We start from the raw sequence: 27452 nt of genomic DNA, 5'->3' as shown, positions 1-27452 counted from the left end.
TCTCAACAACAGTGATCCTTTTCAGTAAATGTGTTGTCTGTTCCCTGAGCATGTGACAGGACAGCCCATTGAGCTCTTCGTGGGGACTTGCAGTTTCCTGGCAAGATGCGATTACCCTTTATTTCTGCTCTGTACACCCCCATCCTGACATGTTAACTGCTTTTACCAGGAATGAAAACACCCCACATTTTAAACTAGTCTCAGAAACAAATAATACTTTAATGAAGAAAACCATAATGAGGGAAAGGGACAACCTGTCTTTCTTAAAGCGTTTCTAGCCCTTTCTTTGTTGCCAGTCTGCTAAGAACTATGAGGAAGGAATCTAGTTGTTAAAGCCAGTGTAAGATTGGTCAGTGGAAGTTGTCTTAGCACATGAAAACAAAAGAACATAGAAATCTTGAGGTGACTCCTGAAATTGGTCAGAGTAGATTGTGAATTTGATCATTTTATCACTTACTGAAATTTAGTTTTCTTTCTTCTTACTTACTGAACTGTTGGGTTTGTAGGGCCTGCCTTGTGCTGAGCACCCAAGGGTTCAAATGTCAGAGCTTTGTGTAAGGAAGTAGAGGGCCTGAGCTGGTGTATGGCCTTCTTGGCTAGGAGGATGCAGGAGCAGCCACGCCAGTGCTCCTTGTGGCTGAGCCTTGGCCAGCTGGGCTTCTCCTCCCCTGACAGAGGCCTCTTGCTTCATTGAAGACGCAGGGGTACAGGCAGCCTTTTCTGCCATCTGCTCTTTCCCAATCCCTTCCTAAGGACAAAATTGGGTGGCTGCTGTAGTTGTCGTATGGTTCTGAAACTCTGAGACCTGTTCTTTGAAAGAGGCAGGAAATGAATTATTCTGAGTTGTCAGTTTTGCAGAGAGCAACTTCATATTTTTAAAATTTTTTTCCTTTTAGTACATGGTTTATTTATTTATTTTTTGTTTATTGTCAAGTTGGTTACCATATAAAACCCAGTGCTCATTCCAGGTGCCCTCCTTCATGCCATTCACCTCTTTACCCCTCTCCCCTACCCCCATCAACCCACAGTTTGTTCTCAGTATTTAAGAGTCACAGAGAGCAACTCTTAAGTGCCAGAAGTTTATTTAGTAATGTTTATGGTGAGAAGAGTTCTAGGTACTTCTACCTTTAATGGGGTAGAAAATTTTAACTTCACTTTATTGATATTACAGTATTCTTTTTAATATTCTTTTTTATCATATGAGTAGCTAGTGTAGCAGATTTAAGTAACATGAAACCAAGTTGAACATAGATGAAATATGGCATATGCAGCCCTCGATTAGATATCACATGGTTTCTTCTATAATAAGGTTTCATATTATAAAATAGGTTGGATCAGAGAGGTACCAAAAGATGGAGAACAAAAATATCCCCCACCCCTCCTCCATATTACTCCCTACTTCTCTCCTGAACAATGCTACTTAAGTACTGTGGTGGTTCTGTGGTAGTTTCTCCTGCACAATGCTGAGCATAGTATCATTTGCCCTTAGGTAAAAAACAAAAGTCATAGAACCCAGATCTTCTGACTATGAATCCTGAATGTCTTCTATATTACATAGCTGCTTTTGGGCCATGAATTCTGAGCTTTTTCTCATTGTATATGCAACTCTCTGATGTTCTCCCACTCCTGTTTCCTCTCCTCACAGGGAGCTTTGTAGACCTTTGAGTCTTAAGTGCATTCCAGTTAAGAATGTTGAATGTGTGCGCACACTTAGCCATCCATGGCCATTAAGTGCCCCACTGAACACCACGTGTGAAAGTGTGGTTAAAAGTACCTTTCTGGTTGTGAGCTTCTCAGTTGACTTCTGGAGCCATTCCTTGGGAAACAGAGCCCTTGAGTGTAAATAAACCTTCAACTAGCTTTTATCTTGTTCCCTACTTTTTCCCTTCTAGTGGATGTATTCCTCAGACTATTGTTATTGGCCCCCACATGATTTCTCTGCTGTTATTGCTGTCAGTCATCTACACAGACCAGTTTTTTTGAGATCATATATTCATGTGCCCTTTGATTTCTTTTTTTTAAAATATATGTGTATGCTGGTGTTTTTTATTGTTGGTATTATTTTTTCTTCTTCTTTTTTTAAATGTCTTTTATTTATTTTTGAGAGACAGTGCGAGCAGGGGAGGGTCAGAGAGAGAGGGAGACGCAGAATCTGAAGCAGGCTCCAGGCTCTGAGCTATCTGTCAGCACAGAGCCTGAGGCGGGGCTCGAGCCCACGAACTGCGAGATCATGACCTGAGCCGAAGCCAGATGCTTAACCGACTGAGCCACCCAGGTGCCCCAGTTTTCATTGTTTTAAAGCACTTGTGAGAAACTTACTGTTTTCTAAGTTTAAGAAGGGCTTTATTTGTGGCTTACTTTGTTGATACCTCAATAATGTATATTATATTCAGGAGCATTGACTGTTCTTTACAACTGAATCACCAGGCGGGAACCTGATTTCTACATCCTGTCTTGGAATTTCAATTTTGTGGGATTACTTTTCTCATTGCGAGATGAGAACTTGCTATAAAAATGCTGTTTTGTGGATCTTGTGCATTTTGCCTTTAACTATAAATATCTATTTAAAGAGATTTAAACTCACAAACTAAATTACATTTTACTTTTGAGAACAGTACAGACCTTTGGGAAGATTTCTTTTAGACCAAATGTAGACCTGTTTCCCTGAAGTGCTCCCATCCCCGCTTCTCTTAGGTAGTTTTGATTTTTAGATCCATTCTATATTTTACTTTGTTTTTGTTTTTTCTTTCCCTAGCTTTTTTATTTTTCAAAGAAACCTGAAATTTCTAGCATGGAGTGTCTTGTTGCTAAAACATAGGTAATATTGAAGAACCCAGGTATTCCTCAAAGGGCTATTTATAGCTAGAGTATATAAATAAAATGTTATGTTTTATGTTTCCACCTTTTCCCCCTCAAACACATTTTGAGGTTGACATCCAAAGATAGAGTTAACTTAGAGTTTATGATGAGACCAGAAGAGAAATTTTAAGGTTTGTCCTGGGGCTGCTTTCGTGTACATACCCTTGGTCAAGACTGGTGTTCTGTTTCTGCTGGATTTGGGGAGGGGAGAGTGATGAATCTGGTCCCCATGACAAGGGTAGACATTTCAAGGGTGGGTAATTAAAGACTTCTTTAAAGAACAGATATGCCCACCTTCTAATTAGAGAAGACCTGTACCACAGGTGACCACAAATTAAAACAACTCAGTTGGGACAGAAGATTAGATGCTAAGTTACAACAGCCTTATGTATCTCTTCTTCCTTCTAAGATTTTTCTTTTTCTGCCTAAGCCTTCCATAAGGGATTAGGAAAGTTGTCTGAGGAAGTGAACAAACCAACTAACTAACCAACTAACAAAGTCCCGTGTTTCATTTCAATACTAGTTGTGCCTGATTTGGTATAAGAAGTAGGCTTGGTTAATCTTTGCAGCAGGCTTTGACAATGATTGGAAAGAGTAAGAATCTGAAGCTTTTCACTTGAGGCATTTCATCTTGTGATTCTAGTGGAAAATGCTCTGGAGGCACCTGAGAAACTGGAGTCATGATTAATAGCACTAATAAAGCTAAGGGTAGAGTTACTTCCTTCGGAGAAGCAGAAGGGCTCTTAATGTCTTCTTAGCACATTGATACGTTGGGTATATTGTAGTGTATTTTCTAGATTGTGTAGTTCAAAGGAGCAGATGCAGCCTGAGTCTTTGGTATAAATCAGAGCATCTTACTTAGTATTTTATGAGATTTTGAGAGAAAGTTGGTGGGTACAGTCTGTCAGTAATGCACCTTTGTTTTTAGTCTTTGAAGAAGAGTCCAGAGTTCACTAAATGAAGCTGTTGAAAGCAGGGAAGCACTGGAATAGATTTCCATTTGCACACCTTAAAAAAACTTAATGTGTGTGGGGATATGTCTGTGTGTGTATATGGAAATAACGAATGCTTCTGGTATTTGCCTCTTATTTGTTTCTAAAATGTTTTTTTTTTCTTTTGAGAGAGCAAGGGGAGGAGGGGTAGAGAAAGGGGGAGACAGGATCTGAAGCAGGCTCTGTGCTGACAGCAGAGAGCCCCATGTGGCGTGAGAGCTTATGAACCTTGAGATCATGGCCTGAGCTGAAGTCAGATGCTTAACCAACTGAGCCACCCAGGTGCCCCTGGTATTTGCATTTTAAAAGCAAACAAGCATAATAGCAAAAAATAGTCCCTATTGTTTCGCTTTGGGATTGAAACTAGAATTATTTACTGTCAGATGATTAATTTATTGAAGAGCTTTCATATGTCCATTTAATTTCTATTTACTGTTTCTTGGCTCTGAACTTGAAATGCACTAGACTGCTTTTTGAAATAAGGAATGAATTGACATGTTCAGGGTCAGCAGGATGATCTCAAAATGGGGAGGATACAGATATTGTTATCTTCTGGGGTAACCTCTCTATCCTTTTATCTTTTCATTTGATTTCCTCCAGGCCCACAGCTTGGGAGGAGCTTTGCTAGCCTGCATGGATACCCGCTGCTGGGAGGGAGGCATCCTTCCTGGTTTGTTTTGTGTGCCACTTCCACTTCCCTGTTGGTTTGTTGGAGAGAGTGACAAGGCTTTGGTTTTTGTTGTTGTTTTTAATATTTACTTATTTATTTTTGAGAAGGCACATATGTGTGTGCTTGCATATGCGTGGGTGAGACAGAGAGAGGGAGACAATCCCAAGCAGCCTCCCCAGAGTTAGCACAGAGCCAGATGTAGGGTGTGAACCCAATGAGATCATGACCCGATATGAAATCGAGTTGGATGCTTGAATGACTGAACCACCCAAATGCCCCTGACAGGGTTTTAATAATAGCTTTTCAATTGGGAGTTAGCATTTCTGCAAAAAATTCAATGTTCCACATTTGAATACATATATAGTCTTATAAGTTAAAGAAGCATGAAGTCAAATGAAAAAGGAAAAGAGGAAATAATTCAGAAATTGGTAAACTTTAAACATTTAATAGAATATATTAAAAAGAATACCAATTTTGTGGAAATACTATCCTCCCTCCCCTCCCCCCGCCCCCCGACCTTTTTCATACAACTGAGAAGCGGGATACTTGGATGAGAGACTAATTCTCTCCACGTTCCCAGTGCCATTTCCTCGTCTCAGCGTGGTGGGACAAATGGTTTCACCCCAAGAGTCTAATATATATGTCTTAATTGCAGAATGGGGCTCAAAGAAAAGACCAGAGTGGGTGATTGCCTGCGGTGCCTTTGGTCATTCAACAATTATATATTGGGTATCTAATGCGTATGAGGCACTGTGTTTCCAGGTATTCAAATCTAAAGAAATGAATGGAGCAGATAGTGTGGTACAGAACACAGGAATGAAACAGATCACTCCTAATTCAGGCTGGTGTGACTTGTAGGTTGAGTGACTGTTAGGACGTGCTGAAACTGAAACTGGTACTGTCTTCGAGTTAAAGGTAGACAAATTGTCCTTAGTTAAGGGCCCAGCTACAAGCAGCTGCAGACAGAGCTGACTTCGAAGCAGAGTGTGGTAGCTTTGATGAGCATCACTACCCTTTGAATATGTGTGTACTGTCCTGGTTGGGTTCCCGGGTGTGCGTGCATCTGAAGTTTCTGTGCAAGCGGCTGTGAAAATCGGAGGTGTTGCTGGGATTCTCAAGGTTGGTCAGTCCTAGTACAGTCTGTAACTTCTGTCTGGGTCACTTCTGATGGTTCCTCTTTTCCTGACTGGCAGGCCAGTTAGCTTTTAGCTGATGGACATTTTTTTGTAAACCTTTGCTGTTGATTTGAGACTTGATCTACGACTTGGGGAAAAAGCATTCACAGTTTCAAGGATAGTTCTAGCCAGAGAGAATGGTCTGGAGGCCATAGAAATGGAGATACTTGTGTTGAAATTTGCTTTGGAGTGAAAATGTTGCAATCTGTAGGTCTATAAATCCACAAGGGTAAAAGCGTTACCTTGTTACAGGTCTGCAGACAGTTAAATGTGAAGTGTCTGCACTCCTGGTGGCCCTGGTGGTAGCCTCAGGGAAGGCTTCACCAGTGAGAGATGAGGGGTTAGGTGTCTGCAGGTGAGGTGCTGTGTTAGGACTCTTAGAGTAAATGACAGCCTCTTAAGTCTCACCTTCTACGTTGGACACAGTGAAGATGAAAATTCTTGATCTGTGTGCCTTTCAGAAAATTGACCAAGGGACACAACGGAGGAGCTTTCATAAGCAGCATTGATGTGTAAAACTGATCATTGCTATCTGTGATCAACCTCTTCACTGCCCTGGAGACTGGTAGTGGTGGTCTAGTGGTTCTCTTCATTGTCACGAAAGGACAGTAATACCCTGCAGGTTCTGGGTTTAAAGGTATCAGTAGTGATATGACTGGGTTGTGTTCATGTGCTGTTGCTTTTAAGTCTTTAAATACAACAGGTTTAAAGCATATTTCTGAGGAATAACCCATGGTTTTGTGGGGTTTGGGAAAGGATACCATTTGTGACACTTGAGTGGACCATGGTGAGGACATCACCAAAAATGCCTGTTCTTCTGACCCACAGAAGTGTCTGTTGTTATGAGTCCTATCCTCTGAGCACCAGATCCCTGGCCTGGTACTTCCAGATGAGCAGTTCTTAAACCACATTCTTTTCTTTCTCGTGTCCCTACTTGCAGAATGTAGGAGAAACGTTTAATGGAATAGGCAAATCATCTCTCTCTCCCTCCCTTTCTCCCTCTCTCCCTCCCCCCCCCCTCTCTCAACCCAGCATTTAAACAAAATGTTCTTTATTAACTTCTCCAAAATGGGTTAGGAGGGAGGGAGTGGGGTGAAATTTGGACAGTGAGGGGGTAGCATTGAGTGAAGGAGGGGCATATTATAACTGATTCAAAAAGTACCCTTTAAATTGGTTTTCATACACTGCATTATTTGAACCTTTACCAGCCCAGATGTATGAATCTTGACTGTGGTCTGGGTTCTACCTCAGTTTGGTCCCAAAAGGGCCAGCACTGGAGGAAGTGTCAGCTGTTACACCGTTGTGTCCTTATCAGTGCTTTATAGTTTAGTTGTCTTCACAGGTCAGGTGACCTCAGGGTCTGGAACGTGAGCCATGTGAACGTTCCCTGAGGATGCTAGAGAATAGCACTTTCCAAACTTCGTGGTGTTTACTTCTCTATTTGCTTTTTGTTATCTTTCTTTTTTTCTGAACCTCCCTTCCTTCCAGGATTGTAAAATGGGTTAAAATAATTTTATATTGAAATTGGGGATTTTCTGGCCTGCCCAAAGATAAGTGAAGTTACCCCAAGGTATTGGAAACCTGGTCTGTGAACAAAAGATTACCTGAAAGTCAATGAAAATAAAATAACAGGGGTTACACGGCCACACAGGTTTAGATTTCATAGGTTATGTTCACAGTGCACTGGCTTGTCTTTTATTGAACGGTTAGTTTCTCAGTGATTCATGCTCTTATCTGAAAGGTAGCATTATCTCTTTAGTCCAACCGTGTGTTTTATTCTTGGCTCAGGAGAGAATGCTGCTCCCTGTATCATCCTGCATTTTCTCATGTATTTATTCATATAATACCCATTTTCTGATGATCACAGTTGACAAGCTTACACCTTATGCCCAAAGGCACTTAACATTAGGAAGTTACAGAATAAAGGAGGAGGGAAAGTGAGGGTGATGTTTATGGTGCACTGAGCCAGGCACTGTGCTAGTTTTTCACCTGCAAGGATTAATTTAGATAATGTACTACTCCCATTTAGCTGAAGAGAAAACTGGAGACTAGCGAAGCTAACTTACTTGTCTGTTCTAGAGTTTGGAGGTGCTGAGTTGGAGTTCATACTCATTGTACTGAGTTGCACCAAGAACTTTACCACCATGTCCATCCACATCATTCTCACTGCCGACCACTGTTCCGTGTTCTGCTTATGAGACCATGTCAGTCTCAGGAGACCCAGTCCTGTTTCTACTCGTGCCAGGCTCCAACTGCAGGGAGTCATGGCATTGGAGGCCATCAGCAGACCATAGGACAATGACAGTTCTGTGCTCATTGCAGAAGAAATGATGGTAACAACAACAATAGCCAGCATTTACTGCATGTTTTATGCATGCCAGGAATTACTTAGCTCCAGGAGTGGAGCGTACTTACACACACACTATCTCATTTAGTCCTCTTCAGATTAATGCCATAAGGCAAGCCCTGTTATTATCTCCATTTTTCCAAATGAAGCAAAGTTTAGAGACATTTTTGCAACTTGCCTAAGATTGTATAGAGCTAGTCAGTGGCAGAGCTATGATTGGACTTCCTTACTAAACACCTTCCCAAATTTGCCTGTGATTAAAATAGTTTAATCAGTTTCTTGACTGTTCTCTCTCCCAAACCCCCTCACCACATACATTTCAAAGAAAAAAATTTTTTTGAAATAATGTGCCCTTTGATATTTTGAATATAAACATTCTCATTGTGCTACTTACAGGAGACTGTATAAGTTCATTCCCTCGAGGACTTAGCAAAATAGTGTAGAAACCTATCTTTTTCGTTGAGGTCCCAGAGTCTGAGAAATCAAGTCACTGGCATCTTAAGGTCTTATGCAGCTCTGATATATGACAGTGATGTGGTCCTTAATGAGTATGCATACCACTTCTAGCATTTTTATTTATGTATTATCCTTACAGACAGTCTGCAAATATCTGCTGAATTTTGTTTAATCTGAATGCATGACAGTAGGACACCCAGTGAAAACATTTTTAAGTTCCAGTCTAAAAGGCAGTCCATTTGTTTCAGGCAATACTGATTACAGAACTTACCAACACATTCAGGGGTTTTGGTGATTGCTTTCGATTCAATCAGTTTTGCACCTTTTAGACAGTTACCTCAACCTTTATTGGCTTAAAGAGTTAAGGGCCATTCGAACCAAGGTAGCTCAACTCTTTAAACTACAAAAAGTTTAGGCAGAGGTTTCTTGTGGGCATCTTAACTTCTGCTGCTTGGGGATTTCTCTGTGGGCCTTGCAGGAGCCACTGAAGCACAGCCCCTGGAAGGGTGGACAGTTAGGAGTTTCTGTTTGTGGTGAAAGGAGGAGTAGGGGATGATGGGCCAGCCAAGTGTGTTTGTGCTTTATTTTATTTCTATTAATTAAAAAGTGTCAAAGAATGGATTGCTTTTCTTTTTTAGTGCTAGTTGTTAATCTAAAAATCTTCTATCTTCTGTTAATGTGAATGTGAAATGCTTTCAAAGGAAGAGATAGTCTGCAGGGCATCTCTTACTACTAAATGTGTTCCCATGTTTTTCACCAGATTCAGGAACTAGTTGCTGCCAGATTCTGTGGGAAATGACTTTCAAGTACGGGTTATGACATGGTTCTATTCACAGTATATTGGAGGCCCTGCGTTGAGGGAAAGCATTGTCGATATAAGTCTTCACTAAGCAGATTGAATTAAAACAAAGTCCCAGAAGAGAGTGTAGGTGGCATATTGGCTGGAACTAAAAGCAGCAACAGTTTCTCAGTGCTCAATAGCTCCTTGTTGGAAAAGGACAGCCTGATTGATGACTTTTTTGGTTTTGAATTTTTATGAGGGAAAGAAAGGTATGGTAATAGAAGGAGGGGAGGTTATGAGGATGAAGGGGAAGGACCCAGAGTATTGTTTGTAATGGCTGCAAACCCCCTGTGACTTTTATTCTGTCCCTAACATAGTGTGATTCATTGTATGTTTTTATTTATTTAAGCCTTGCTCCAGAAAGAATTCAAAGCGACCATGTACTATCCAGGTGAACCTATTGATGTACTGAAACAATTGTGGACATGATCCCTTTACATTAAATCAGCTAAGAAACCTTAGTGAGAAATTGGCCTTATTTGCTAGATTTAGAAATTAATGACTAAGAGTGACAAGATTTGTCAACTACTTTTATAAACATTTAATTTGTTATTTTGATGTCTTTTTTTTTTAAAGCAGGGTGAAAAATTCTTATATTCTAGGCTAAAATTCTTAAAGATTTCCTTGTGGACTTCTAGTAAAGGTCTTTTGTGTGTTATGTACCCTCTGAATTCACATGACCACTGCTCGGGATAAATAACTGCTTAGATGCAGCAGAAGAAAAGGCGGGCCCATCTTCTTGTTCCTTTCATACTTGTTTGTTACCCGATACTGTGCACATCTTTCTTATTCCCCATCCTGTGCCCTGTGCACATTTCTCCAATTATCACGGTCCTCAAGAGAAACTCAAAAACTTTATTTTGTAGGTGGCCTGGCCTGAGGCAACTATTGAAAGAATAGAAACTCCAGAAAATGATACTCTGAGGTATTTTGAGAGAGAGCGAAAGAAACCACATTCACATAACTTTTATTTTAGGAGAAGGATTTGATGGTAGTACATTCTTAGGCCCATTTTCTTTAGTAAGGAAGAGGTAGTAAAATACAACTCAGCATTTTTGTTGAAGGAAAGATATTTGCTCTTATGAACACTTTGGAGCTTTAAAACCTTATGCACATGCATAAAGTAACAGGTGTTGGCACTTTTCCTTAGTTGACTGAGGTAGTCATGAGCAATTTCAATAGTATTACTTTTCTCGTTGCTTCATCCTGAAGGGGATTGAGTTAGTGGGCTTTCTTGGTTTCAGTGCTAGATTTAGCACATAGTGGGGAGGTGGGTGGGTGTGTGGCTGGAGATCTGTCTTCTTTCTACTGTGCTGAACTGGATTATGTGCTTATTAGACTTTCTGGACACATAAAAGTAATATCCGCGTTTTGCCTGCCTTGGAGAGCCTGTTTAGTTTTGGCTGGGATATGACATGGAGAGGTAGTTTCATTTTGCTGATGAGGTTTAAAGTAAGCTCCCAAAAGTGAATACTTTTGAGTAGAAAGGTATGCTTACTGTCAGCCTAAGTTACAAGCAGAATAATGTACACCTACCTCTACCTGTTTCTGTGTCAGCTGTGTTTCAGGAAGTCATGAAGACACCTTAATTTTAATGAAACCATAGGATCCCAAGTGCCCCTTCTTAGACCACCTGTAAGAATTCAATATAAGCTTTAATAAAAATCTAATAAAGCAGCTAAGAGGGAAACTAGAAACTGAATAGATGCGATCTAGTTCGATCTGTTCTTATTTTGCAGCTGGGAATACCTATCTCATAGCAGTTGAAGAATACGGTCTAACTGTCGTTGAAAGTGAGAGATAAAGAGATTGTTAGTAACAGGACTAGACTCTTAACTGTTAAGATCATGGTGTTACCATGATCCCAGTTCACCTTTACCACAAGTGTGTTTTTTTATTGAATGTCCATCATCACTTACAAATTATCCTGTTCTGCTCTGAAAAATGTTTACTCAAGTATTTATTTGGTGGGTCATGTTTGAGTAAGGTCTTTAATGCCAGTGCTATTTATTCTTCCATTTTGCTTTATGCAGAATGCAGTGGTACAGGGTTTGTTGGACTTTACAGATCTCATTCAACTCTTGAGATCTTCTCAGAAGTATCTTGTGTGTCCCTTTGGGGTAAGGGACCTGCAAGAGGGAAACTTTTCACATGGAAAGCCTAGGGCATAAAGAACCTTGGGACTTAGTTTTATACAATTACAGTGCCATTAGATACTCATTGAAATAATTACAGTTTGACAAATGCTTTTTGAGATAATGATATTTATTATTTTAGATTACCCTCTCTTCATAACCTCAAGAATACTTTGTACAGATTACTGTATATACCATACTGTATATAAACTCTGTTTTTGTTTTTGCCTCTTTCTGTAAAAATTGAGAACACTTTTCTGGTAAATAATAAATAGCAACTTGTAAGTGAATAGAATGGATCTGTAGAAAAGTAATCTGTACCTTTCAAATAGGAAACTCAAGACTTGATCACAGTGCTAAACTTTTCCCCCAGTAAATCTGACATATAGTAGTAGTGGTAGGTCATATAATACAGATGCCAGGAAAAACAAAATTTTACAATAGTTCTTATAGTAATGAATATAATCATGGAACCCTCTGTTTTGAGAGATGATAAATCAGAGATATCAATGTGTCAAAACTGTGCTAACACTAGCTATTTCTTATCCTTGATTTGAAAGGGGATGCTACAAGGAATTTAAGGACACACCGAACATTGTCAGAGACATCTTATTCCACATTTATTTATGCTTCAGATCAGTTACCAAACGAGGGCAATAAAGTTCTTTGTTTACTGAAATTCTACCAGGATTTAGGTTTTTCAGCCTCTCTCCCTTGAGAATCTTAACCCTGACTGGTTCCATACGTTAGCTTTAGATGCTCATCCTTTTAGGAGGAAACATGTGCTTTGAGGAAAGGAGATAAATCTGGTAGAGGTCAGTAATATAGACATTAGAATTAATTACACCTCTGGTAACATATTCCCTTGAGCTTAAATTGGTCTCTTGGGAGTTTGACACTATCAAGCAGAATTGCCATCTGAACTTCGGATGCTTTAGAATTTTTGTTTTAGTTTTCATTACTCTGTAAAGGTTCATTAGATTAGACTACTCTCTGTTTGAATGCAGTTTGCTTCCTTGGATTTCCTTGGGCATTTTTCTTGAAAGAGGTCTTATCTATTTTCCTTTTCTTGAGGGAGTCTTGCATGACACAGTCTCCTTGGCATTTCCTCTGAGTTTGTTCTCTCAAACTGTCTGAGAGGAAGGGGTTTGTTTGTGAAGGGGAGCTGTGCTGTAAGTGAACATTCACCCAACTTTTCCTCTAAGTCTCTTTTTAAAAAGAAATTCAGACTCTTATGTCACTTAAGCCTTTAAAATATTTGTGGGTTTTCATTCTACGTGGGTTCTTAAGCTGGCTCTCAGACAGTCGGAGACATCTATATAGAAACTAGACAAGATATTCTTCTACTGAAAAAAATCAAAGTGATGGAGAGGTTGAGGCAAAAAATACTGTTTGTTAGAATAATACATTTTTTTTTGGCTCAAAACTAATTCTTTTAACTTGTTGGCAATTGGATAATAAAGACTAGATCGAATCCAACTTCTTATTTTTGGAATTGGAAGTCCTCTGGGAACAAACATTTAAGCAATAATAACTAGAATTTTGAAGTGAAGCGTTTGTCTTTTATGAACTTGACTGTAGAAGTTAAAGTACTGTTGGGGCACCTGGGTGATTGAGTCAGTTAAGCAACTGACTTTGGCTCAGGTTATGATCTCACGGTTCATGAGTTCAAGCCCCGTTTCAGGCTCTGTGCTGACAGCTCAGAGCCTGGAGCCTGCTTCGGATTCTGTGTCTCCCTCTCTTTGCCCTTCCCTGCTCGCAGTCTATCTGTCTGTCTCTCTTTCAAAAATAAAATAAAACATTAAAAAATTTTTTTAAACAGTTAAAGTACTGTTGTAGCAATGTGGTTTTCTTTTCACTTGGTTTTAGTATAAAGTACTTTATTTTTAAAGTTATGTAAAATAAGTTTTGGGGGTTTACTATTATTAGGCATATTTTTTCTCATAGTTTTTTCTTTCATGATTGTGTAGATTGCAGAGACAGTGTTGCTTGAGATTTCCCAATGACTTGTCTTAGATTTTGCTCGGGTCCAGTCAACCAGCAAACATTGACCCAGTGTACTTGTGTGTCTGGTATCGCCCTGGGTCCTGGGGATGTAGAAATGAGTGAGAGAGTCAACTCTTACCCCAAGATCCTTTAATTTGTAGGCAGGTAATTAGATTACAGTGAAAATGGGAGTTTGCGGGAAAAAGGGACACTTAATTAACCTTTGCTTCAGTTGTAACTGTCCCCGTCTGTCACCAAGTTGCATGCCCCACCTGTACAGAGCCAGGGTCTCCACACACCACCTTTTGGTTAATGATAAGTGACAAGGAGGACACATGGTTGAAGAATGGGCTAGATAAACTGTGATTTGGGAGACCTGGGTTGACTCTCAAGTCAGTGGACTTAAGTAGGTCTATAAGCTTGTGCAAACTAATTTAACTCTTCTCAGTTTGTTTCCTTATCTGAAAAAATAAGGCCAGGAGTACCCCTGCTGAGAAGCAGGGTTGTTTTTAAGATTAGAAGGTATATGGAAAGTGAACTTTCAGTTAAGCATTTTAAATGGTGTTGTTATGATTCAGATGATGACCTTTGGCACCAGAAGTTGTGTATCCTGCATTTAGGGGTACCACATTTTAATGTCTGGGGGAAATTTTCTCTGAGAGAATATGGACTCTGGCAGATTGCTGTGCCTTGGTAAGATGCTAGATCTACTCTGACTTCTCTGTGGTGGTGAATCTACAGTTGGCACAGGTAGCACAGTTGGTCATGGGCCCTGCCCCATCCCACTCTGGGCAGTGAAGGTTTTCCCTTGCAGTGATTTCAGTTTCTGGGATTTAGAATGCCAGAGGAGTTTTCAAAGGAGGTCCTTCTGAATAGAACCTCTGTCTGGCCTAGGCCCTCATAACTCCCATTCAGGCCTGAGTACAGAAGTACTTTTGATACCGTCTGCTGAGTTGTCAGCTCTTATGGAGGTAAAACGGCTAAAGTGGCACAGGGGAAGATTATTAAGGGCATGGCCATCTAAATGGGAGCTTTTTAACAAAAGTCTGCAGTAAATGGAATTTCCTCATTCTAAATTGCTGGTGAGGAAGCCTCCCAAGCATGTGTGGCACAAAGCTTTACTGTTGTCCCACTGGGGGCTAGCAGAGGGCTGTGAGGCTCTCTCACTTGATGAAATCCCCTCCTCCCTAGCTTTTTAGTGCTTGGTTCTCCCTGTGTGGGTGTACTTGGAACTGGGAGAAAAAAAGATTATGGAAAGCATAGTCTGCTTTCTGCTAGTTTCCAGCAGCTGTTTTGGGCTAGTGGGGGTTGGGTGTTGTGGAGAATTTCAGTGGCTGCCATTTGTGGAAATAAGGCATCTGATCAACAATTGAAGGGTAGCTAGATGGGTTCCTTGAGACAGCCTATCTATCCATCACCTGGAGATGTGAAGCCAAATAGTGTAGTGGTGAAGGGCCCAGACTTGGTAGCCCCAGACAGCTGGGTTGGAGCCCTACTGTCCTACCATCTACTAGTTGTATGACTTGGGCAGTTTAGGGAACAGCGAGTCTTCTTTGTTACTTACTACAGAACTCCACGAAGGATCCTGTATCTTGAGGAACTTAGGAGGCAGCAGAACTTCGGAACAGTTATCCTCACCTACTGCTTCACCAGTGGATAAAGACTCTATTCTCAGGGCTGTTAAACAGTTCGATAGTAGTTATGTCATGGCAGAACCACTTTGCAGAGTATAAGTGCAACCCTGTTACTTGTATTACCTCTACACAAGGTAACCCAAGTTGGTGGGCTTATATAACAAATGTTCAGTTAATTTCTTTTTGATGGGAGAGTGACCAGAGTTGTTAAGAGAATGTGCAAAAATGTGCACAAGACTTTCCTTGCATCTTCTAGCTAACGTCACAGTTTTCAGAAGATTTTAAATTAAATCCACTGGCAGTTCTGCAAAAAAGGCCTTAGAGTTCATGAACTCTAGAGTATTTAGCAGTTAGATGAGTGAACTTGAAAAATGTTTCCTCAGAATTTCTGTCAGAAACATAGAATTCTGATATATCTGTAAAATAGGGTTATTTTCTATTTGGACATACTTTTCACTTAAAAAGAGCTCTCCTGGTGCATTTAAAATGTAATCCGAATTAAGTATATCAGTACCAGTCAGTGTGTCAGCACAAGGCTGTGTGGATGGGGAGAGAGGCTGAAAGGAACTAGACCCAGAGAGGCCGGCTGTATACAGTATGACTTTAAATGCTGTTTTGCCTAAGGAATAGGGATTGATTTTTCAGCAGTGCTGTCATATCTTTTATTCTTTGTCATGCACAACTCTAGTAACACAACTTATGTGGAAAGTCTTTGTAGGATCAATGTTTCTTAAAGAGGATTTATTTAACGTATTTATAAATATTGTTTACTCAAATAGAGGAACACAGATTAAAAGAACTATATGTAGGGCATGTTTATATATATATGCATAAAACTATACCTTACATAAATAAAATATTGGTGTCCTGCCTATATAGCTTTGCACTGTAGTAACCTACATAAAGGTGTTTCTGAAAAATTGCACCCAGGTTGAACCTTGCTGTCAAATCGTAGTTGATCTTGTTATAGAAAGTTCATTGTACTAAGTGTTAGGTGACTTGGAATTTAACCTTGGTTTTGACACTGTGAGTGATCTTGCTGAATCTTTGCCTTTGAACTTAAATTCCCATTGGTAAAATAAGGATGTGAACATTTCTGCCCTACTTACTTCCCTGGGGTAGTAGATGTATGGAAAAGCATGTTTGAAAAGTATGTAATGACTTGGAAGATGATGTTCCACACATATTGCATTTTTAAATGTATTTTATTGGTACTGAGGAATTAGCTGTGTGGATAGTTTTGCTGTATTATTAAATCACCAACGGATTGCATTTGCTTTAAACCTCTTAAGAGTTTTATAAAGGGAATTATACATGAATACCACAAACCCCTCATTTTCTGGTCACATTTGTTATTTATAACTTAGGCTACTTTATTTGAAGTAAACCAGCACCCCAATTTCCATTCTTGGCTCACCCATTTCCCTTATTTTTGTTAATTATTCTCTTTTTCCTGTATTCTCCTCTACTTATTTATGAGCATCTCTAGAAATCCTAAGTGCTTTAAGTGAAATCATTTAAGATTAAAACATTTATTTTACTATGTAAGTGATCAAATTTAGGATCACTAATAGTTGGAAAGCCTAATACAGTAATCCCTTGCAGTGGTCTAGAAATATAAACTGTTATCTATGAAATATTATTCAAGAAAATGTTAATCAGAATCTAACGTAAAGTTGGGGATAAACAAGTTAATAATAAAATGTCAGGGAATAATCAGATAAATCCAAAATGTGAGCCCTTCTATAAAGTAGCTGGTATGATTTCTTACAAAAATCAATGGCATGGCTCTCCAAGGAATGCTAGGAGGGATTGTTGTAGGAACAATCTAAAATGGGGAGAAGGGATTAGGAACGTTCGAATATGGACTGGGTATTGGATGATTCGGGGACTGTTGGGGGTTTTTTAGTTGTGATGATGGTGTGTGATAATGGCAAGAAGTTTTTCGACATTGATAACTTATTTTGAAATGGCTCAGGGATAACTCTTATTAAGAGAAGTAGATATATGTGTCACATGTTACATGTTGATTCTAGGTACTAGATATTCATTATATTTGAGACTATTCCTTCCACTTTTCTGTATGTCTAGAAATTTCACAATTAAAAGTAGAAAAATTATATTTACATTTTTGAGGCAGTCACTCTTCAAGTTATATTTTAAAATGTAGACTCACATGAATTCTTCTAAAGGTGTTTTTTTGTTTTTTTCTGCCATACTGACTTTTGTCTCTTTTCAGCTTGCTTGATGAATCTTTTATAATGAAAGACTGCACACCCCACTCCCTGCGTTTTTGGGGAAGTGCTTGTAAATGCTCTTGGCAGCTCTTGGCACTGGCTCTGTGACTGTCTCACAGGCCCACTTGTGTCTTCTGAATAGTGGACCCTCCTTAATCTTCTGCTTCTGGGGAGACTTTCTCCCTTATCTGATGAATTAAATTAATGTTGAGCACGTGGCCTCTATGCTATAAAAGTCTTTGAAATTATAGAAAAATGAAGTTATTGGAGTGATTGTGCCTTCTCTTTTTGAGTGAATAGGGCCTGGATCAGAGGCAGAGCTGGTGGTAGTCCTGCAGGCTTAGTGAGAAGGAAGTCATGTGTGGGGTTTATAAATCAGGTAAATTAATATGATTTTTGTGTTCTTATAATAACAGAATTATCAAAAAGCATATATTATCATATAGTATGTAATAGCATAATCACAGAAGTCTTCTAGTGGACCATGGAAGGGCTGTGGAGACATAGGGTAGCCCTAGGCTCATGGCCTTGGGGGTAGAGTCCAGGCCTCTTCCAAGTTACTTCTCTGTATAAATACAGATGCAATTTGAATTAATTGGGTACGTTTGAAGGAGAGTAACATTAAGCCTTCAATTTCCAGCCATAATCAGATTAACAGATTTATTGTCTAAGAGTTGTTTGTTTGTTTGAAGTTTTCTTTAAAAAAAAGTTAAACGTTGCATATTCTTTACTAACTTGTATCCAGTGTCAAGATATCTAAGCTTTATGTTTCCTGTACTAGGAAATAATTCTTTCAAACTCTGCCTGGTTACATAGGTTGAGGCACCTTATTTGCCCCCAAAGAGATTGGTTGACAATAAATAGAGGCTGGCGAAGTGGAACAATGAGTAAGTGCCTCAGTCTAGTGAGAAAAGCCACAGAGACATATTTGGGATACCCCTTAGGAAGAGTAAATCAACAGCCATGCATACTTTGCAACCATGTCACTTCACTACAAGTTGGGTGGAGGGGTCCTAGAATTTAACTTGGTTTTTACTAGAAATTTTTTGAAATTTAAAATTGTGAAAGAGCTTATCTCCTCTCCCACAGGTAGTTTTTCAGAAGCTCTTCAGTTTGGAATTCAGAGAGAAGTAAGCTGCTCTTTGAACATGAAGGTTGTCCTGTGGCAACTTGTTTTGACCTGCCTTTGGCTTTTGATTTTGCTGTAATCCATGATCTCCAGAATGGCCTTGTCTTTGAACTCTCAGGCCTCAGGAAAGTATACCAATACTCTGCATTCGGTGTAAAGAAACCTCTCGTCTTTGGAGACGTCTCTGCCTCGGTTCTTATCCAAATCAGAGTCCTCACTGGGCAGAGTCCTCTGGCTTCTGGCTCTAGACTGGTCTCCCAGACAGAGATGTTTCCCTCTAAGTGGCACTGTTTGCGGGCTGTATGACAGGTTGATTTAGCTTTGAATTAGGCAGGAGATTTGCGTTAATAATTGCTGTGATAGTTGGGCTTGTTAATAACTGGGTTAGAATGAACTATAATATTCTGTTGCTTGCACTAAGACCTGTTTTTTGTTTTTGTTTTCCTTTTTTTTTTTTTTTTCTTTCCCATAAATAAAACTGCCTTTTGGATTTGGAGACTTATTCTAAAGCAGTACTGTTGTTTAAATAAAAAATGTGGAGAACTAATGGAAACAGATTTTCTTTATTTTTTCCCTTAATTGTTACTTATTTGTATGCTTCCTTTTTACATGTGGCTTATTAGTGCAATTAAGCTGCTTCTCTAAGTGTATGATTATCTTGCATCATAATCATAATAATATTTTTATATAATGAGTTGGGGCATCAGAGTTTGCATTTCCACATCCTATTAGGGTATTCTTTGTGCTTTTCAGAAAGATTTTGATTTATTTCTTCTATAATTGACCGCTGGGCTTGAAAGATAGAGAACATTACTATATATATATATTTTAATTTTTTAACATTTATTTATTTTTGAGACAGAGAGAGAGACACAGAATGTGAGCAGGGGGAGGGTCAGAGAGAGAGAGAGAGAGAGAGGGAGACACAGAATCCGAACCAGGCTCCAGGCTCTGAGGGGTCAGCACAGAGCCTGACGCGGGGCTTGAAGCCACGAACTGTGAGATCATGACCTGAGCTGAAGTCGGTTGCTTAACCGACTGAACCATCCAGGCACCCCAAGAACATTACTATATTTAATGTATGTTGCTTTTCTTTTAATAGTGGTAACTGCTTTTACCAAAACATTACATGTTGGCTTAGAAAAGACAAAGTTAGCCTCTCAAGGAGCAAAAAGTACTTCATTCAGTTTTGAAACTCACAGTGGGGTCTTCATTCAGGGTCCAGGTTTCAGCTTTAGTATTGTATAGTCCTGACATTTGGTTGTAGTGCTGACATTTTAGATTTTGTTTGCTTTTGCTTAATGTTAGTGTCTGCACAAACCACATACATAGTCCACGTTTTTCTGTGTACACCTTGAGATAGTTCAGTAACCCCTCTCTTGCCCACTCCTCAAATAATAATATATGGCACTGTGTGCTTCTTTCCTGTATTAGTAGAAGGGTAGGTAGGCATGTGGTTAGATGAGCAGATTTGTTCCATAGCAAAGGATATTTCTAGCTGACATCACTGATGATTTCTTGGGCAGTCTAAATCTAAGGGTTTTAGGAGATAACTCAGGAGATAACTTTTAGGAGATAACTCGTTAAGTGGTAAGAAAACACTCTCCTCTGCCCTTTCAATGTTGCTTCTTTTATTAGAAGGCACAAATGTCTTTTGTTTACTCTGTGGTGAAGAGATGCCAGTTCTCAATAGGTATAGGAAGTCCGTGGCCACAGTTGGTATAAGCTTTCTTAGACCCTTTTAATTTTAACTGTAGTGGTATTGGGTTTAAAACTAACAGAAGAATCTGTGATGGTCTGAAGTTTTACTTATTATGTGCTAATTTTGTAACTATAAAGAAAAAATTTGCTTTTGCCAATATCTTGTGCATATGTTTGATGTATGCCTTCCTGGAAAAATTATATATAAAATATTTTTTTAAATATTTATTTATCTTCGAGAGAGAGCATGTGTGTATATGTGCACAGGAGGGACAGAGAGAGGGGGAGACAGAGAATCCCAACAGGTTTTGTGCTGTTAGTGCAGAGCCCAACACGGGGCTCAATCTCCCAAACCATGAGATCATGACCTGATTAGAAATCAAGAGTTGGACATTTAACTGACAGAGCCATCCAGGTGCCCCAGTTCACAAAATTTCAAGTGGTATTATGTGACTTGGTGCTTTTTTTTGATGAGAAAATTAACTGTTTGATTATTTTAAAAAATTTTAATGTTTACTTACTTATTTTTGAGACAGAGAGAGACAGAACATGAGGAGTGAAGGGGCAGAGAGAGAGAGAGAGAGAGAGAGGGAGACACAGAATCTGAAGCAGGCTCTAGGCTCTGAGCTGTGAGCACAGAGTGTGATGTGAGGCTTCAACTCAGCGAGATCATGACCTAAGCCAAAGTCAGACACCCAACTGACTAAGCCACCCAGGTGCCTCAAGTGTTTGATTATTTTAAAATCATATTTATTCCTATCTTATCATTTAAACAAAAAAGTAGAGTTTCAGCTTTTTCTTACAAATAGTATCAGTTAGGTGCTAGAATTGCCGTAGTGAAAAATCAGCAAGGTAAGGCCCCTGCCCTCCTGGTGCTTATAGATACACGGGTTTGTTCTTAAATAGAAGGCAGGCTGGTTATGGGGGATAGAATTTTGAGAAGATATAACAGTAAGTTAATGGGAGTGGAGCAGGATGGGAAAATCGCTTAAGATTTTTGTGGTATGTGCTTCTACATTATATTACAAATGAATTAAGTTCTCGTTTGCATATTAATAAGATTGTAGTACTGTGATAATAATCAAGAAATATCTTGAGATTTTTGAGTAATGGTTTTGAACCCTTTTTTGGGGGGTTGTATATTTAAAGCATGTCTGGAGGGAAATGGATGACTGAACAACTCTAACAGCTGACTGATATCAGTGAGATAAAGATTTCTGGCTTTTACTAATATGTTACCAGCAGAATTATATTTAATAAATATCCTAGGAGGATGAACTGGGTGCATTCACATCTCTTAGTTACTGTTGATTTTTGATATCACTTGTTTACTTCAGCAAAAAGCCTTGTACTTTAAGAAGTTGTTGGTAGTTTATTTCCTATTAACAGTATGTTAACATACATGTAATTAGAGCCCTCAAAGGTGACCATTCGAATGTATGTTTTAGGTCTAAATTTCACAAAACAGTACATTTTTGTTTACTCTAATTTTTATAGAATAAAAATATTATAGTGTTAAACTTTGGTCATGCAAATTCATTTAAATGTGATCACCAATACCTTGCCTCTTTATCTGGTCTCATTTCCTAAATAGAGGATGGGTCTTTGTGTCCCAGTAGTCTCCTTACCTAATCTCCTTGGATTGCACGAAGAAGTCTAACCTGGGATTCTTAGAATTGCTGCTGCTGCTGTCTTGTATACCAGCCAGCTAGCCACAAGACTCAGAATTGTTCCACTGGGTACTTAGGCTAGAGCAGGCAACTCACCTCAGGTGGCACCAAATTGTGGCAAGATGAATGTGGATTGCACACACTGCCCCTTGCCCTCATAGGGAGGAGATGCTGGTACTTAATTGAGTGAGTAGCATGGGGGAAGGAGCCAAAGCAAACCTTACACCTTCCTGGGGTCATGATGGTCATGATTACCTTGGTGGGGAGAACTTTCTCTAGACCACCAGCATTTGCAGTGATATGAGAAAATGGCATGGCCATTTTCAAGTTACATCCCCTTTGCTATATCACTTACACTTGGGTCCAGGTTGTCTTTCAGCATGCCAGGCCATCCCCTGTTGTCCTGTCCAGTACGCAAACTCATTTTCCATTCACATATTCTTCTGTGCCAGTTGCTCAAACTACACTGAATGTCAGGAGACTGCTGGAAAGAACAGGGAGCATTTTCCACTTGAAATTGTACCTAGCCCTTCTCTCTGGCTGAATTTTTCCCCTACCACTGTATTTTTAACTGCAGAGGTCAGGCACATGGCAGTTGAGTAGTTTAATTGTACAATGGCTCCAGTTAATGAGGTCAGATTCACCTTTGCTATTCCCTCATTCACATGATGATTTGAAAGGCCCAGAGCTCCAGGATGGATGTGATCATTTGAAGAATTTGAAACTATAGAGAGAAGATGCCTGATTGACATTCTTTAAGTAGAAGCAAAATCCCTTCATAGTTTACTAGGATCCTAAGACTGAAACGCAGTAGCTTGATGCTTTGTGATTGATGGTTTGGAAATTAATTGCTGGTGGTCCTGAACTGTGTGGTTCATCATGGGTCAACAGGGCTTCTTTGTGGGCCTCTCAAATCTCCCTCAGCATGGTAAAAGCCAGGCTTCAGGCAAGACCTACTGTCCCAGTGCCATGTGTTTACTAAGGTTCAAAGATCTGTCAGCTGAAACTGTTGAAAGAATATTGCCCAAATAAAATTGTTGCCCTTGACGTGTACTTGAGTGTGACCCCCTGATGGAGAGGACTGGGGAAGAGGCCCATAGAGTTGTAATCAGCATCCCAACCACCTGCAGATCATTCAGAAACAAAATCTTGTTTCTTAATCCTGAAAGGGCAAATTGTCTCCCCAGGGCTTATAGTCAGGTGTCTCCCATTTTAATGCTTATTTTTGAGAGAGTAAGAGGACACACATGTGAGTGGGGGGCAGAGAGAGAGAGAGAGAGAGAGAGAGCGAGCGAGCGAGCGAGCGAGAGAGAGAGAGAATGAATCTGAGCATTGTCAGCACAGAGAGGGGATTTAACCCATGAACTGTGAGATCATGACCTGGGCTGAAATCAAGAGTCAGATGGTGGGGCGCCTGGGTGGCTCAGTTGGTTGAGCATCTGACTTTGGCTCAGGTCATGATCTCACAGTTCATGGCTTAAAGCCCAGCATCGGGCTCTGTACTGACAGTTCAGAGCCTGGAACCAGCTTCAGAGTCTGTGTGTGTCTCGCTTTGCCCCCTTCCCTGCTCATGCTCTGTCTCTCTCTGTCTTTCAAAAAATAAACGTTAAAAATTTTTTTTAAAAACAAAAAGTTGGACACTTAGCTGACTGAGCCACCCAGGCACCCCAGGTGTCTCCCATTTTTAAAAACCCTGTACTCAAAGTTGTAGTTCAACCTGCATGAAAAACAGGACATCCAATAAAATTTCTTCAAACTTCGTAAACTTTAGTGACTTGCAAAAAATTCTTTGATCTAAGTACCAGCTTTAGGAACACATCTACTAATTGGGAACACAGCTATAGAATTATTTGTATGTATACCAGTTTTGTTCCTTTTAAACTGTGGGTTGTTGTGAGTCCTTTTCCAAAGATCCAGATTATTTTTGCCTGTTTCCATCCAAGAAAGGACAGGAAAGAAAAGTAGCTACTGAATTTTTTCAGATATCCCCCTAGTCTGGGATAACAGTGGGCTTCACTTCCAGCACTACATGGGAAAAGTGGTGCACACAGCACAGCTTAGTGAATGAAGTCCTGTTTGGCATTTGTGATGCAGGTGTTTCATCAGTTTCATGTAACGTAATGAATTGCTTGTTTGGCCATGCTATTTCATGCTTCTTTACCTTAGCATGTCTTAGGCACTGTCCTGGGCTTTCCGTACATATCCTTACTTTGTCCTTGCCTTCACTCTGGGCACCTGAAGTTGGTAACATTGCTCACTGCTTTATTACTCTGCTTTCCTTTTATCTGGCTTGGCAAGGTTCAGTTTCTTTGCACTGGGTTTTCAGAGAATGAGTACACCTCCATGTTGGGGTAGGATAGTGCTTTGTAAATGCTGCAGAATCTGTGTGATCCCCTTTCCTGTGCTTCTTCGTTCCCTACGGAGCCTTGTTGGCCCAGCTCTTTCTCCTTGACTGTAGCACCTGGGGTAGGGATTATACCTCATTGTTGATATTTTCCCTGATAATTTCCTAACTGGAGATGCTGATTTGTAACTTTGCCACACGACAGTGTCATAAGAATAGGAAAAGCAAACTCCCGGGCAGGAAGGGAAGGAAGATTGTGCCAACAGAGCAAAATCCCTGAGCGGATGTGTCTGTCTGAGGGGCCCCTCACTGAATAAACAGGAAAAGAGGCTGAAGAGGTGTCTTGGGTTTTGACTCATTCCTGCTTCCCTTCAGTATTTAAATTTTATTTAAAAAATTGTCATAAAGTAAAATTGACTTTTGTTTTCTTTTGGTGTACAAGTCTTTGGATTTTAATACATGTAACCACAGTCGGAATACAGAACAATTCTATCCCCTCCAAAAAGCCCCCTTGTGCTATTCATTTCAGTTCAGATTTTTAAGGAATGTCTTGGTGCTGAAGAGAGACTTGCATTCTCTTTGGTAGGACCCAGAAAGGGGCTGTAGCGGGGCACATGGGTATGGCAGAATATGGGTAGCCCACAAGTCTTTTCAAGAAGCCTGGACTGTGTTTTCAGGCAGGCTCAAGACCTCTCCCCAGGGGTCTTTGATGGTGTGTGTGTCCATTCTAGGTCTCATTGCTCATGTTATCACACTTCAGTGTTGCTTATCCTTCTAATGAACTGGAGTTTCATTTTTTTTTTTTTTAAGGTCTGGATGATGATGGTTGTAGGCATTCATGGGTGTTATAGTTGTATTTTAAGATTTCCCCTGTCATTTTTTTTTTTAATGTTTATTTTCATGAGCAAGACAGAGACCGAGCATGAGTGGGGGAGGGGCAGAGAGAGGGGAGACACAGAATTCCGAGCAGCCTCCAAGCTCTGAGCTATCAGCCCGGAGCCTGACATGGGGCTTGAACCCACAGATGGAAAGATCATGACCTGAGTGCAAGGTGCCATAATGTCAGCCACCCAGGGGCCCCTCCCCTGTCAGTCTTAACTCCTCAAGCTTCCTGCCTATTGTTGAGTCGCTTTCCAGGGCTAGTTTAAGGGTAATTGTTGAGAGCAACTGGTCCACATCTGTAAGGAACAACATGGGGTACTTGGTCTGGAAAAGGAAGAACTCTACCCCAGAGGCAGGTGGGAGAGAGTCTGCACTCCAGAAGGGAATTAACTCTTGGATCCTGTTTGTCCTCTCCCATTTGATTAGATCTCACCAAGAATTTGAAGAATTTGTATCTATCTCACCAAGTTTATTCCTGTGTGGTCCATTGAAGTAAGGACTGCCATGTTAGACTTGCCAGAAGGCCCCTGGGGAGAGATCACCTGAGAGGTTTGAAGGTTGTACCTCTTCTTTGAGGTTGTTTAAAAGTTGTGTTTACGAATCACTGAATAGATTCATCCATCATGCCAGCATCTGCCACTCATGGTTTTCATTGGCCTCCTAATTATTCATTGAAAAACCATTTATTGAAGGCCTGCCAGGTGTAGTCACTGTGTTGGGAGTGTTACTTTTCCTACCTCTAACTTGGAATCTAGTAATAAAGGAGTCACCTTCTGGATGTTTGTTGTTTTCGTTGGTAGTGGGGTTGTTTTGGGGAGAGTGGCGGGGGGGCTATTCCTTTAAAAATTCTTGAAGCTTGGAATGGGGAAGGGAGGGGAGGGTGACAACATCTTCTGTTTGCCCAAGGCAGACCTGGGTTACATCTGTTGTCCTGGCATACTTATTACTAGTGCCTCATTCATTCTCAGTGGATTAGTATGGATGATAAGTTAGTATGGTCGTCCCCAATGAAAGGGGTAGGGAGGTGGGGGGCACTTGCGTGGTTATCCGCTAGTTAGTGATTTGTTGGAGTGTTATGTGGCATCTGCTGTTTGGGCTTCTCCCACTCTGTTGGGGCCACACCTGTTTGTTTTACATGGTTATGAGATCACAACCATGCATTTGTTAGCTACAGCATGATGCATAACATTATAGCATAGAAGAAAACCCTTATTATAACATTGGATCCAGGGTGATGGTATTTTGGGGGCTTTTTAATTTTTACTGAGAATATGGGTTTTGTTGGTACATACTGGAGTTTTTCTGACACTTTCTCATGGGACTGTAGTTGCAGTTATTCTGAATTATTTAGGGGAGATTACAAAATATGCATGCTCCGGCCCCAATCATAAGGATTTTGATCCAGTAGATCTGGGTGAGGCCAAAGATGTATAATTACAAACAAAACAAAAACACCCAGAAACAACAACAAGCCCTTCTGGTAGACTGATTGTCAGCTAGGGTTGAAGAACCACTGCTGTAGCCTCTGCTCAAGGACGCTTGGTCCAATCCAGTACATGCATATGTGAGTATTCTGAGGACAGAGGGCTGTGGGCATTGCTGGAGAACTCCTGCTAGCCCCAGGGCAGCCTCTGCTCAGTTCAGCTTTACACCTGGTTTCGTGGGCCTAGAGACCCAGCTTTAACTAATCTATTTTTTAAGGGAAACTTTAAAACGTAAAAATCTGGGTTTTAGAAATGTGCATGCAGCCTCTTAATTTTTGGAATTTCCAATTTTGAAAAATGGACAGAAAACCTCCCCGCCCGCACTATAGGAAATATGATATCCAATTTAGCCAGTGAATTACCTCGGAGAAGAACCTTGCTATAATAGCATCTAGAGAGTGGTTACTGGCCTTAGAACTCAAAAGAATTTCCTTTATAAGACACCAAGATAATCTGAAGTGGTAGAAGTACAGCTGTAAATGAGGACAACACACAGAAGTTATTAATGTGGCTCTGCTAATAGACTTTCATTACTTTTCAGCAATCAAATTTTGTAATCTCATAGCCCAAGTAGCCTCATTCCAAATGTTAGTATGCAACGATGTGCACCATAGATGTAGAGATTTATTTTTTAATGAAGAATGTGTTGTTGTTTTCTCCCTCTGAATATTGTCCTTACAGAAATAAAGTAGATTTCGATTTTCAGTGCTAGGTTAGAAAGTCATAACCAGGTTTTGCCAATAAAGGCACCTCATACCTCGTATTTGAGGATGGGTTTTTGCTAAAGAGAAACTGTGCAGTCAGGTGGAAAATGGAGAAGTCTGGAAGCTTTATTTTTTGTCCAAAGCCTTTGGCTTTGCCTCTCGAAGCCCTCTCTCTCTAATGCAAGCCTGAGCTTTGCATGAGGGAG

General features: G+C 40.1%; 1 protein-coding gene across 5 annotated transcripts in view; it reads left to right on the top strand.

Moving 5' to 3' along the window:
• MAP4K4 (mitogen-activated protein kinase kinase kinase kinase 4) overlaps positions 1 to 27452 on the top strand; it is a 194852-nt gene that overhangs the window by 44542 nt on the left and 122858 nt on the right. For 3 of the 5 annotated variants that reach the window (XM_029937128.1, XM_029937126.1, XM_029937127.1), the window contains exon 2: positions 18422 to 18462. The exons of the other annotated variants lie outside the window; for them this stretch is intronic. In XM_029937128.1, coding sequence (XP_029792988.1) covers positions 18422 to 18462 — 41 coding nt within the window. The remainder of the gene's footprint in view (positions 1 to 18421; positions 18463 to 27452) is intronic. 5 annotated transcript variants of the gene reach the window in all.

This window comes from Suricata suricatta, chromosome 4 (assembly GCF_006229205.1).
Source record: "Suricata suricatta isolate VVHF042 chromosome 4, meerkat_22Aug2017_6uvM2_HiC, whole genome shotgun sequence".
Lineage (NCBI taxonomy): Eukaryota > Metazoa > Chordata > Mammalia > Carnivora > Herpestidae > Suricata > Suricata suricatta.
This window is presented reverse-complemented; position numbering and strand designations above follow the sequence as displayed.